At 45.4% G+C, this 13,836-nt stretch overlaps 1 protein-coding gene across 1 annotated transcript in view; it reads right to left on the bottom strand.

Moving 5' to 3' along the window:
- Positions 1-13,387, bottom strand: part of LOC147426590 (uncharacterized) — a 50,301-nt gene extending 36,914 nt beyond the window's left edge. Inside the window, exon 1 of the mRNA XM_086498936.1 lies at positions 13,156-13,387. Coding sequence (XP_086355062.1) covers positions 13,156-13,246 — 91 coding nt within the window. The 5' untranslated portion in view covers positions 13,247-13,387. The remainder of the gene's footprint in view (positions 1-13,155) is intronic.
- Positions 13,388-13,836: the final 449 nt, after the last annotated feature.

Raw genomic sequence — 13,836 nt, 5'->3', positions numbered from 1 at the left:
CTAGAGGAGATGGCACTATCTACACTCTCTTTACACCTTGCGGAATCTGTATATGCTCTTGTTATGTATGAGACTACTTCGAGAGCACTTTGGCGCAGATTACAATGTACATGATATGTATGATAGATCTGAGTCATCAAGGACTCGTGTGAGACATGTACATTCACGAGTACGCCGACAGGTGATATATTGGTATTGTGGTCATTCTGGACACGTTAGACGGCGCTGTTTTCGTCGTATGCGACATCGTAGGAGACATGGCAATCTCAGAGATGTATGTAGTGATGCCGTGGACTCAGTTGCTTTGACAGTTGAGGCAGATGTAGTGTCGGAGTATACTAGTGACGGGGATGTCACTTTTACCTTGAGCTATGCACGAGATGCTATACATGTGGATAGTGCACTCCCTTCGCAGTGGTCGCTAGACACAGATGCTATGTTTCATGTCACGCCGCATCGTGAATGGTTTTGTAGCTATTCTAGCGAGATGCTTGGTAGTGTACGTTTGACCGATGGATCAATGCATGCGATAGCAGATGCAGGACATGTGAGACTGTCATTACCGAGTGGTGCATCTTACTTGTTACGACATGTGCGCTATGTACCAGATTTGACAGTGAGTTTGATCTCGATTGGTCAGCTTAGAGATTGTGGATGTCAGATTTCGCTACGAGAGCGAGATTTTGTGATGCATTTGGGTTCGCTAGTGATTGCGAGAGGTGCCAGGAGTGGTACAGGTTACCCATTGCATGCGGATCACGGGAGAGACGGTGTTGTCTCTATGATCATGCAGCCAGGTAGAGAGCAAGAGAGTAGGCGAGTCTCTTTTGCTTGTGGGTTGCAGGATGCTTTGCATGGAGTGCAGAGTAGTGAGCTCGTTGTGCACACAGTTGGGGCACGACTTGAGCAGTCACACAGAGAGGTGACAGAGTCAGACATGCATGCTTTGCTAGTGACTAAGCAAAGCAAAGAGTCAGTTGTGCGAGATACTTCTATGCAAGATAAACAGGTAGAGCGGTCTTGCTCTAGTGAGTCACGACAGGAGGACGTTGTGCAAGAGTCTATGCATACGGAGTTAGAGCATGAGAGCTCTAGTGAGTCACAGCAGATTGAGTGGTCATGTTTGCAGTGGATGATTGCAAAGGAGACTGAGATGTCAGCGATTATACAGTCATTCCTTTCTATACTCGACAGTGAGCATGGGGATATAGTTGTGCAAGATATGTCTTCCAGCAGACACCTAGAGCAGCTGGTGTGCTATGAAGTTGCACGACAGGTTGATGCGTCTTTTGTGGACAGTCAGGAGATGCATGTGGCTGACACGCCTTGTCAGTCAAAGATGCCTATTGCCAGGGATATATATGTTGATGCATGCTCCGTAGAGCTAGCAGGGCCCGCTAGCATTGCATCGGCATTCGGTGGTCTCATGTATGAGATGTTGATCTTGAGACTGGATATCGCAGCTGCAGTGGGAGCATTTGCAGTTGGGGTTGTCAGTCGTTTGTTGACTGATGATGGCATAGTGCACGAGGAAGATATGCAGGTATTGCATACATACTTGCAGTACGTGTGCGGTACGTCTGGTGGTGTATGGACTTACACGGGAGCAGGACAGCCGGATGCACACGATCACAGCCAACCAGTGGGCATCGGTTGAGAGCGGTTTTCTCTCACCTTTTGTAGTCTTTAGACTAGGTTCCCTTGCTTAAAGGCACAGTCGCCTTTAAGTGGGAGGTTGTTGGGGTATAGGCGCATGTGCCTTGCCCAGCCGCCCAGAGTCTGGGCGCCCACTGACTTGTATACCTTATACATAGCATACGTGTATAGGGGGCTGCTCACTCATTGAGTCTCCCCACCCATATCTATGTGTCGTGTCTCCTTCTCTCTCTCTCTCTCCGTCTATGGTGCTCCCCGATCCCCTTCACACCCCACCCTTGAAATACTGCAAGCGACCTCGCTTGCATGCCAATAATACATGCAGTATCTCCTGATATCACATATATTCTATGATGGGAATCCAAGATATACATGCTTCCGAAAATGTAGCGTTGGACGATTAAACAATCCCACCAACCTGGCTACGACACATATATCAAGCATAGAAGTCTTCTAGTGTACTCTCAAGCACAAACTTCCCTAGCTAAATTCTGTATGGCAAGAGTAGATACAATTGCTTAACTACTCTCTTGAGCATCATGAACCATGCTCTTGCCTTGCTCCAGAAAAGACTACATCAAGTCACTGTGGGTTCCATCTGAAAGGTTTCAAGATACAATTGCAATAGCTGAGGTGAATCAACCAATTCAAACTCTTCCATCCATTTGGCATCCAACAATGGATAGTTCTTGAACTTCACCAAATAGCGTCTTGCAACCTTTCCTCTAACCTTTCTTTCTTTATGTGCCAATATTTGTTCAGGAACAAGGATTTCATCCAATTCTTCCACTACGGGTTGTTCCTCATCAAGCATATTCTTTGGCACATCACCAACAAAGGGTCTTAGAAGGCTGACATGAAAAGCATTATGTATTTTCCAGCCTTCTGGTAGCTTTAACCTGTAAGCTACATCGCTAATCTTTTCTAAAATCTAAAAAGGACCATAATATCGCATCCTGAGCTTAAGAAACAAGCGTTCCTTGCCTTTCCTTTTCCTTAACCTGGCCTTTTCAAAGCGCAAAAGCACCCAATCACCAAGTGAAAGTACAAGTTCACGACAGTGACGATCAGCAGCTTTCTTTTGCTTAGCCTGAGTCTTCTCAAGAGCAATCTTTATCTTCCGGTATGTTTCATCCATATCTTGCACATACTTGTCTGCCTCAAAAATCTTGTCCTTAGTCTACAAAATGGGCGGGACTTTCTTCCCTCGTTCCACTATCTCAAATGGTGCCTTACCTGTTGACGTATGCACAGTGTTATTGTAAGTATATTCAACCAATGGAAGATGGTGTTCCCAAGTTGCCTTGTGCTGTGACACATAACATTTGAGGAGGTCCAAAACAGTAGAATTTGCCTCTTCTGACTGTCCATTAGTTTGCGGATGAAACAAAGAAGAGAACTTTAGCGTAGTGCCCATGTTCTCAAACAATGCCTTCCAGAAAAGACTCGTCATACGTGGATCCCTGTCATTGACAATTGACTGAGGCATCCCGTGGTATTTAAAGATATTGCTCATAAATATCTTGACCATGTGTTCTGGCTTTATCTTCTTCCTCACAGGAATGAAATGGGCCTGTTTACTGAACCTACAAATGATAGTCCAAATCCCATCATTGCCTGTTTGTGTTCTTGGAAGATCAAAGATAAAGTCCGTTGCTATGCTTTCCCATGGCCTATCTGGGATCGACAATGGCTGCAACAATCCCGGTTGCTTTTGTCTGTCAAATTTGACTTTTTGGCATACTAAGCATGATGTTACAAATGTGTCAACATCTTGACGCAAAGCTGGCCAATAGAAGAATGCCTAAACCCATTTCACTGTCGCATCAATTCTACGATGCCCAGCATAAGGTGGAGCATGACTTTCCATCAAAATCTTTGGCCGTAACTGTTTAGTAACGCATAACTTTCCATGCATCATGAGAAAGTCATTCTTAAGCATATAGTGCTCATGATGTTGCCCATCAACAAGCTGGTCATAGATCCTTGCAAAATCTGAATCTTCAGCATATTGTGTCTTCATTTCGTCTAGTTCACAATGGTCCGGAATTGACACTGCTAAAATTTGGGGCTTTCGTGACAACGCATCAGCCACCACATTCTTTTTCCCTTGCACATGCACAATCTGAAAATGGAACATTGACAAGATGTTTGCCCATCGCATGTGCTTCTCAGACAACTTCGTCTGTGTGAGAAAATATCGCAAGGTTTGATGATCCGTTTGGACAACAAAATCAGCCCCTAGCAAATAGTGTTTTCAACTAGTGAGAGCATGAATTACTTACTGCTAGCAATTCTTTCTCATAGACTTGCAAGTTTTTTTCAGTCTTCAAAAGGATTCTGCTCTCATATGCGACTACTCGGCCATTCTACATTAGAACTGCACCAAGACTATGGCCACATGCATCACACTGAACCACAAAAGGTTTTGAAAGATTTGGCAAAATGATTACCGGATCTGAAGTCAGCTTCTCTTTCAAGTGTTTGAACGCTAAAATTTCCTTGGTTGTCCACTTGAAAGTAACTCCTTTTCCTTGTAGTGCATGGAGTGGAGAAGCAATCTCAGCAAAATTTCGGATGAACCTCCTCTAGTAGGAACATAAGCCTAGAAAGCTTCGAATGTCATGTACGGACTTCAAGTCTGGCCATGACCTAATTGCTTCCAGTTTAGCGGGATCCATGCGTACCCCATCCTTTGAAACAATGTGCCCAAGGAAGTGAATCTCTTGCAAAAAGAATTCACTCTTCTTCGCATTAATTAGTAGCCTGCTCTTACATAACTCATTGAAAACTGCAGTCAAGTGATCCCTATGCTCCTCTTCAGACTTCGAATAGACAATCATGTCATCAAAGAAGGTACCCACGAAGTTTCTATGTGGTCTGAAAATTTTGTCCATCATTCTATTAAACGTGGCAAGAGCATTTGTGAGACCAAATGGCATGACAAGAAACTCATAGAGACCAAATGTTGTCCTGAACGTAGTCTTATGGACATCTTCTGGCCTAATGCGTATCTGATGGTACCCACTCTTTAGGTCTATTCTTGTAAACAATGACGCTCCCTCAAGCTGATCAAGAATGTCATCTATCCTCGGTATGTGGAACCTGTTCTTGATAGTATTCTTATTCAAGGCGCGATAGTCAATGCACATGCGCCATGAACCATCCTTCTTTTGCACTAAGAGTACAGGCGAACAAAAAGGGGATGAACTGGGTTGAATCAGCCCCTTCTCTAAAAGCTCGTTGACCTGACTCATAATCTCTTTCTGCTAGGCTGCACTAACCCTGTATGGGGGTCTATTCGGTGGACTAGAACCTGGCACAAGATCTATAGTATGATCCTCATGTCTCTCAAGAGGTAACTCCCCTGGCAAACAGTCCGAAAAACAATCACTGAAACCACTCAAAAAAGTTGACCTGTCTTTATCTAAGGTAGACAAATTAGATACAACTTGAGGTACTTCTTTTGCAAAGATCAAGTACGCAGTAAGATGATTCTTTATTACAGATGAAATAGCAGAAGCAGAAACAACTGGAACAGACTCGCCTTTAAGCTTTACATCAAGGACATGAGTCTTTCCTCTATGTACAAGGGTAATCATTTTGTTGTAAGTATCCATCATAGCATGCAACCTGTAACACCATGGGATACCCAGTAACACATCACAGCCCTCAAGTGGCATAATATGAAACTCTTCCGCATCGACATAGCTCTGAATGTGCAGACGAAGCTTCCCCAAAATGGGAGTAACGGGCTCTGAATGACCTGGGCATGCTAAACCTGCTTCCCCTATCATACCCATCTCCTCTGCACGAATGCCCAACTTTGATGCCAATTCTGGTGATATGAAATTTGCACAGGCTCCTGGATCAAAGAAAACCAACATTGTCTGGTCTCTAACTTTGCCCCAAGCTCTGCACAACTCCGTGGCATCTGTGTTTGGCTGGTCTCCAACCAAATCTGGAACAAGTCCTACACTTGGCTTTGGCTTCTTCCCTTTATGGTCTGACTTGTCATCCTTATCCTGTGACTTCTTCTGTGGGCATTCATTTGCAAAATGTCCTTCCTGTTCACAAATGCAGCATTTCTTGGCCTCCCTAAGTGCTTTCCGTTCTTCAAAAGTTTTGCCAGAAAAATGCCTTTTTTGTCCTTGTCCTCGTCCCGAAGAAGACTTAGACTGCTTCTTGGACGTATCACCTTCTTCAGTGGAGGGCTTCTTTGTGGGAGGCTTAGAAGGCTTTGCTACAACATTGCCCTTGGCTGAAAACTGTTTGCCCTGGGACCCTTTCTTGTGGCTATTAAATCCATCGGAATCACCTTTCGATAGATTGCTGGCCACTCTTGCATTCTCTATCAACTGAAACATATTCATGACAGTAGTCTTTGTGCAGTAGTCCCTGATTTTCTTGGGCAAGCCGCAACAGTACTTCTCAATCTGTTCTGACAATGACACAAACCTGTAAGAGGTGACTGGCAACAACGCGGCCCAAAACTTTTTATTGTACTCTTCCAAGTTCGCACACTGTTTAGCATTCAACTCGTACCATTCTGTCATCACATCCACTTCAAAAGTGTTTGTCAACCATGCAGGCGCAAAAAGCTGTTTGAATTGAACCCACGTTGTTGGGGCTTGACCCTGGTTCAACAATGCAGTCCACCATTGAAGCGCATTCCCTTTCAAGAAAGTGACAGCCTTGCGTATCTTTGAAGATTCCGTGAAGTTTCCTCCAACGTAAGCTGCATCGAACTGCTGTATGAAGGTCAAAGCCTTCAATTGATCCTCAGTTCCTCTGAAAGTTTCAAACTTCACTCCCTGCCCAACTTCCTTGTAATCCTTCAGCTGACTCAAAGGAGCCACATTATCATAAACAGGTGCCTGTAACAGTGGTGCTCCATGAGTGTTCATTCAAGCACTCGCATCAACTGTTTTCCCTGTCATATCTGCATTTTGTACGTATGGCTGCGAAAAACCAGCCATACCAAATTGTGTTCCAGGCACTCGAAACTGGCCATAGGCACCCTAAAAACCTGGTTGGACACCCATGTTCGCGTACATAGGGTTACCCATGCCTGTTTGCATTGTCCCGAACACATTCCCTGGCATATAACCTGTGGAAGGTCCAGCCATAGCTTGAAACACTGAACCACCTCCAAAATAACCAGGATAAGTATTAGGTAATGGAAGGGTCTGACGCATAGCGTGTTCATTACTCCCTTGACCATTCACAAACGGTTCCTGTCCAGCTAAAGCAAGTTGCTTTGGATCATTGGACACCGCTAGCTGCTCAACCACATGGGCTTTCCCTCGAGCATCATGAGTCCTCTGCGCATTGGAAATCTCCTTTTCTTGCAACGGCTCAGTCGTGCCCTGTGTAGGAGGCTAAAAACCATGTGTCGGAGCCTGTAAGAACTCCTGCATCCTTGGGTTCTTAGCCAACTGCTGAAACATGTCCATGCAGCAACGCAGTTGAGTTCTAAACCATAGTTACCCGGAACGCGGAACGGGAACGGCGACGGGATCCCCGCGGAACGGGGGAACGGCTAGGGGTCTAGAACGGGAACGACGCGGAACGGGAGGTATAAAAAACACCCAAATAGTGCATTTTTTAGCTCCTTGTGTTTAAATACAAGGAGTATTAGAGTGCTTTGACTCTAATACTCACAAAAAACTCGTTTTGAAGACCATTCAACCTTGCTATGACTAGATGATGAGAGAGAGAGAGAGTGAAGAGGGAGAGACTCGAGAGAGTGAGAGGGAGAGGGAGAGATTTGAGAGAGTGGGAGGGAGAGGAAGAGAGCTTGAAGGCTTGAAGCCTTGAGCCTTGAGAGAGTGAGTCTTGAGAGGGAGAGATCTTGAGAGTGTGAGAGGGAGAGAGCTTGAGCCTTGAGGATTAGCTTGTGGAGAGAAAGGGGGAGGGGGGTGCATTTTATGAGTCCTTGAGGCCTTGCACACTTCAAACAGAAGCCCAAACATTTACTTTAATTTTTTCAATTTTTGCCAAATTTGTTTGTAGCCGTTGGCCGTTCCAGGGGCATTCCGGAATGTTCCGGGGACGTTCTGGAACGTTCCGGAACGACCGTTCCGGTTTGCACTAGCCACCCGGAACGTCAGACGTTTCGGGACGTTTCGGAACGTTCGGGAAGGGAACTGCCCCCCGGAACACCGGAACGGAGGCTAGGGGGCGTTCCCCGGTAACTCTGTTCTAAACAACCTGTCGAGTTGAAGAAACTTTCTCCGTGCCATGTGAGGAAGATCCCTCTTCAGTTACTTGGTCTCTCTTCTCTGCCATATCGACAAGCTCTGTGTTGCTTTCACCCACAACAATCCACGTTGCACTTTTTGAAGAAAAAGTGACTATCCCATCAATGGAACCATATAACCAGCCTGTACAACGTAGAGGGCGGTACTATTGCAATTACCTGTTAACTTTACACAGAGCACTAGAAAGGGAAGAGAGCACAGTTGCGTCCAGCGACTAGAATGTCACTGCGCACACGAGACCAACACCCTATAGGCCCCAAAGACTGGCGCCCCTTTCGGTATTTCTTTATTCAAATTAAGGTAGACGATCCGACCACTTCGCACAAGCTTTCACAAAGCTGTCCAAACCTGGCGAGGGCTGAAAACGCAGGTTTCCGACCTGATTTTGGCAACGTAACAGCGCAAAAACCCCTGTAGGTCAAAAGCACCTGTCTAGGACGGATTCCCTTGCTATCTCGAAGCTTTCTAGTGAGCTGTCACAGAATTTCAGCGGGCTGTAATTCCCTGTTTTTCACTGCCGGGTGCCCAAAAGCCTCTACACGCATCCCAAGGCTCTCACGAGGCTCCCCCGGTGTTCCCTTGCAGGTTAGGTGCGAAACCCTAAACCTGCAGAAAAACACAGCAGGCTGTAATTCGCTGTTTCGGATCGTTTTTAGCGGAGCGAACACGCCTACGCGTGTCCCAAGGGCTCCCGCACGCAATGGGACAGTTCCCTTGTGAATTGGACAAGTTTTAACGCAAGAAAACTCTCCGAACTCGCAATCTTTCGCGATGGAACTGCGTACCTGTGGGGGATTAGCAATTACCTAATCCGGTTCCTGTTCAAAAGGCTCTTGCCTTGGCAGACGCGCATAAACCTCTAGAACTGTACATGTTCATATGAGTAGCCCAACTAGTGGGGCATTACCATATGTGCCAAAAGGGAGAGAGAGAGAGATGCACGAGAGCAAATCATCGCGCTACATGAGACAGAGGAGAAGGCAAGCTTTCCATTAAAGCTGTAGACCTACACCCACTACTCACACACACTGTAGCTCACTTATGAGTCAAATCAGCCTCCTCTCTCAAATTGGGCGCCCCCTCTTCAGCTGGAAGTAGCAAACTCCCCAGAAGCTGCCATGCATAGTTGACACGTACGGTCACGTACGACGGGTACACGTACGAAGACGTGCGGTACTAATCGAACTAAAAAAAATTAGACGTACGGTGACGTAACGTACGATGCAAAAAAAAATCATGCGTCTTATACATGATAGATCATATGAGTCATGACATCGACCTTAGTACTTAGTACCAGGGCTAGAAACAAACATTTTTCCTAACCGATCAAAATAAGGGAAAACTTGAGTTTTCAGGTCAAAATTTGAAGCTTTTGCCGGTAATTACACTAAAACTTGTGTAAATTTGCCGGTTTTCTTAGAGGCAAGCTCAAAATCTAACCGGGATTTTATAATTTCAACCGGTTAAAATACACTAAACCCCGGCTTTTTTCTAACACTGCTTAGTACTAAATACTTGTAACTTAGGTCTTACAAGTTAGAACATGAAAGATCTGTCCATGGACATTGGAAACGGCAATGTCCGAAGAAAGAAGAATCATAATCTCCAAAGTGGTGGCGGCCATAGTAGATACTAGATCCGCTACCCAAGCCTCGTCGCACATAGGTCATGGTGGTTTGAGCCAATGCAGCCATTGGGCTCTTGTTCAAATGCAGTCGAGATGCAAAACATTCCCACACCAAAAATCGCCCCGCACAAGAAGAAGGGAAAATAAAAATTTAAAAAAAAAAACCGGACGACTCATGTACGGAACGTACGAGTCGTACGGTACGGTACGGAACGTACGGAACGTCTCGTACGTCGAACGTGGACAACCCTGCTGCCATGTGTCCAGTTTGCCCCTTTTGAGTTAATTCTCTAGTTCCCACTGACTTATAACGTTATAAGTGACTTTCCGAGTGGCCCAGACTTCCTTTGGCGCACACAGGCTTCCATACTCATCAGAATTCAGTACATGTTCATCTGAGTAGCCCAACTAGTGGGGCATTACCATATGTGCCAAAAGGGAGAGAGAGAGATGCACGAGAGCAAATCATCGCGCTACATGAGACAGAGGAGAAGGCAAGCTTTCCATTAAAGCTGTAGACCTACACCCACTACTCACACACACTGTAGCTCACTTATGAGTCAAATCAGCCTCCTCTCTCAAATTGGGCGCCCCCTCTTCAATTGGAAGTAGCAAACTCCCCAGAAGCTGCCATGTGTCCAGTTTGCCCCTTTTGAGTTAATTCTCTAGTTCCCACTGACTTATAAAGTTATAAGTGACTTTCCGAGTGGCCCAGACTTCCTTTGGCGCACACAGGCTTCCATACTCATCAGAATTCAGTGCTAACTGGCCCGACCAGTCCCAGACTGACCGACCAAGACTCCCACTGTGAGAAACCTATTCGGTCGCAGCCATTTCACAGTGGCCATGCAATGTCCACTTGCACCTTTTCAAGGGTTCCGAGGAAAACAAGTAAAAATAAAATAAACAAAAATATCTAGTACTTATTTACGAAAGGCAACAGGAAAAATACACCTCCTGGTGACAAGATACCCAAGGATTCCAAGACTATGCGCACAGGAAAGCATTATAAGCTTTCAGCTAGATATTGTGGTCCGTTCTTGATCACAAAGAAAATTGGCCAAGTTGCCTACAAACTGGCTCTTCCTTCGGATGTTAGTGTACATCCAATGTTTCATGTCAACCGCCTTAAAGTGAAATTGGGTGAGGCCGACGTTGTTGTGCCTATCGAGAAAAATTTATGGCAAGATATGCAAACTGAGTATATTCCTCGAGAACCAGAAGCAGTTTTAGATCATCGTACCCGTCATTCACGTCAAAAGGCTCATGACGAGTACTTAATTAAATGGAAGGGTCTATCTGAAAGGTTTGCTACTTGGGAACCTGTTAGAGCTTTGAAGGCTCAGTATCCCCTATTCATTGATGAGGACATCAATGGTTCTTAAGGGGGGAAGTATGTTACGTCCTGCTCACAGGAGAGGGGATCTAGCCCAAATGCCGTCGAGATGGGCGTCCAATGTCCGGGCGGACGTAGTGTGAACGCGGCAGTGTGGCCGGTCATTATTATAAAAGGGAGGCCAATGTCTCATTTGCAAGGATCGACCCCCACTGGCAAAGTGCCAGTGGTTAACCCGCGAGGTTAGGAGTGCGCGAGGTCACCTCGAGGAGGTGAGGCCGGGTGGTATGGGATGCTCGGTCTTACAAGTGCACGCCTACGTCCTCGGACGCTGCCCCAGCACGGGGGAGTTGCCGGATGGTGGCTATGGTCGGATGGTTCGTTCGATGCGTATTTGTAGGCGGTTTGTGTAGCCGGGAGATCCTCTCTTCTCGTTTGTTTCAGCACCCCCTCCAGGTGAGATGTCCTACAGGTTGCTCTACAAGTGTCAAGTGTCCAGTTTGCCCGTTGAGTTAATTCACTGGTTCCCATTCACTTATAAAGTTGTGACTTTTCGAGTGGCCTAGATTTCATTTGGTGCACACAAGCTCCCATACTCATCGGAATTCAATGCTAATTGGCCCGACCAATCCCAGACAGACCGATCTAGACTCCCAATGTGAGAAACCCGTTCGGCCGCAGTCGTTCACACTGGCCATGCAATGTCCACTTGCATCTTTTGAAGGGTTCTGAAAAACCAGTCATTAAAATAAATAACAATATGTAGTACATATTTAAAGAAGGCAACAAGAAAAATACACCTCCTGGTGACACTAAATACTAAGACACCCCACTAACGTCGTCAATGCCCAATAGCGCGTGCATACTAGAGGATTTCCAACTCTTAAAGAAAAACATATAGGTATTATTCCATTATCACTCCTATTTTCTTCATTGTTTTCATATTTAAAAGTGTTTGAGAAGCCTAAAACGTTAATCTTTGGCAAATTTTCTAATTTTTATTTCCAATTCCTTTTCCAAAGGGCAAAAACATCAATCCAAAGTAACCCCTAGGTGATCATAATTGAGGAAGCAATTATGATTTACGCGGAACCTACCAAAAATAGCTTGAAAGTAATATATGACTGAAAACTTTCCAATCCTAATCTTCAATTCAAAGGTGGCTAAATTGGCGATTACTTCATCTCTACTCTTTACTATCACATTTTCTTTCTTTAAATCGTTCAAGAAGCCTCCAACATCGTCCTTATCTTCGTTCTCAGTTCCATGATTTCTTCACTCTAGCGGCAATGGAAGCTACCTTTCGATAAATTAAACAATTTAAGCACAATGCACAAGTTCCAATCAAATGAAAAAAAATTGAAAATCTTGATTAAAGAGAAGTAAGAATAATGGTTTATAGTAGTCTTTGGAAGTTGGAAGTAATTTCAAGCAATTGTTAGTGTCAGTTTTATCAAGCGAAATGCCAAATGCCAAATGTTTTTAAATGAGAGAAGACCTTGACACATTGATAAACCGAGCTACAAAATAATCAGCCCCACCAGTCCCCCTAGTAGGCATAAAATTCAAGCACAAATTGTAGCTCGGCTTACCCAGCACTCTTTTCTCATCTTCATTCCCAATCATGGGATTCCCTCAGCTACAGGAGCAATGGAAGCCACATGCCAATATAAAAAGGAACAAGACACTGAAGAAAAGCTTTTACTTAGTGAAAAAGAGGTGAAAAGTCAAGACTTCTTTATAATGCTTTGAAGGTAAAAAAGAAATCCTCAAACCAATGTGTTCTTTGTCAAAACTTAAGTACATTATAGTGTGGCCTAAGCTATCAGCTTGAGCCCTTTGTTCTTATGTCCAAAAGAATCAGGACCAGTCTGTATGCCAGTGTAAACCTAGTTTCAATCAGCTTTGAGCAGAGTTGCCTTTTCATTTTTGTGAGGGTGAGGGTGACACTTTCACATTACACATCACATGACCTGTTCGAACTACATAATCCACAGCGAAATAGTTACAATGTAAGTTCCCCGAGGCATGCCTCTATAAAGTCCAAGCCTAAAGACCCCTTCAACTGAGTCACATGGTGAGTGGGGACGATTAATTATGTACTGATCTCCTTCTTTGGCCATGGGCCAAAAGAACAAAACTCAAAGATCCAAGTCCACGTGAATATGCTAATAACTTGGCTAAGCATGCGTGCATCCACCCTGAGAAATGTGGGCGGAAAGCAAGATTTCAGCATTGCAAACTACAGAAAGTCGAGAAGTGATGTCGCGTACCTGGAGACTTCAAGAGCTTTGAGGCAAGAGCTGGGGAAGGCAAGCGAGAGCTGCACAGAGTGTGCAGCTTGCGCCTGAGGAAGTGAGCCATGGCGCCCAAGAAGCTCACGTAAAGCTTCGCATTTGCTCGCTCCTTTAGGGCATCCCTAAACCTCTCGTAAACCCTTTGAGCGTAAGTTTGCAACCTTTCGAGTACAGACTGGGTGGTACCTCTACAAAAATGGAGATGCACAACTAAGTGCGTCAGCTCTCTCTTTGTGACGAGTCCTCATCAATTTCGAAGGGAAGGGGGGGCCTCGTCACTATATGGCACGGTTCTAGGCCAGAGGGGATCTAGGGTCCAAATTTGGGGGCGCGAGGCGGCTTTAATCTCCGTCGTCGATTCACAAAGTGAACTAGGGATGGGTGAACTGAGGGTGAACTAGGGGCGGATAAGCTAGGGGTGGGTGAACTGAGGGTGAACTAGGGGCGCCTAAACTAGGGTGTGATCATGTGTCATGCCAACATGGACATCGACGCGCACTAGCGTGGTGGTAGAGCATTCGTGTGGCAATCGAGACGTTCCAGGTTCGACCCACACCCCGCGAGGCAGGTGAACTAGGGGTGAACTAGGAGTGAACTTGGGGCGCCATTTTTGCCCCTAGTTCACCCCCAGTTCACTGCGTGATCCGACGGCCGAGA

This window comes from Adiantum capillus-veneris, chromosome 24 (genome assembly GCF_014529385.1).
Source record: "Adiantum capillus-veneris isolate H3 chromosome 24, ASM1452938v2, whole genome shotgun sequence".
In the NCBI taxonomy this organism is placed as follows: domain Eukaryota; kingdom Viridiplantae; phylum Streptophyta; class Polypodiopsida; order Polypodiales; family Pteridaceae; genus Adiantum; species Adiantum capillus-veneris.
The sequence above is the reverse complement of the archived record's forward strand: the minus strand, read 5'-3'. Positions and strand labels throughout refer to the sequence as shown.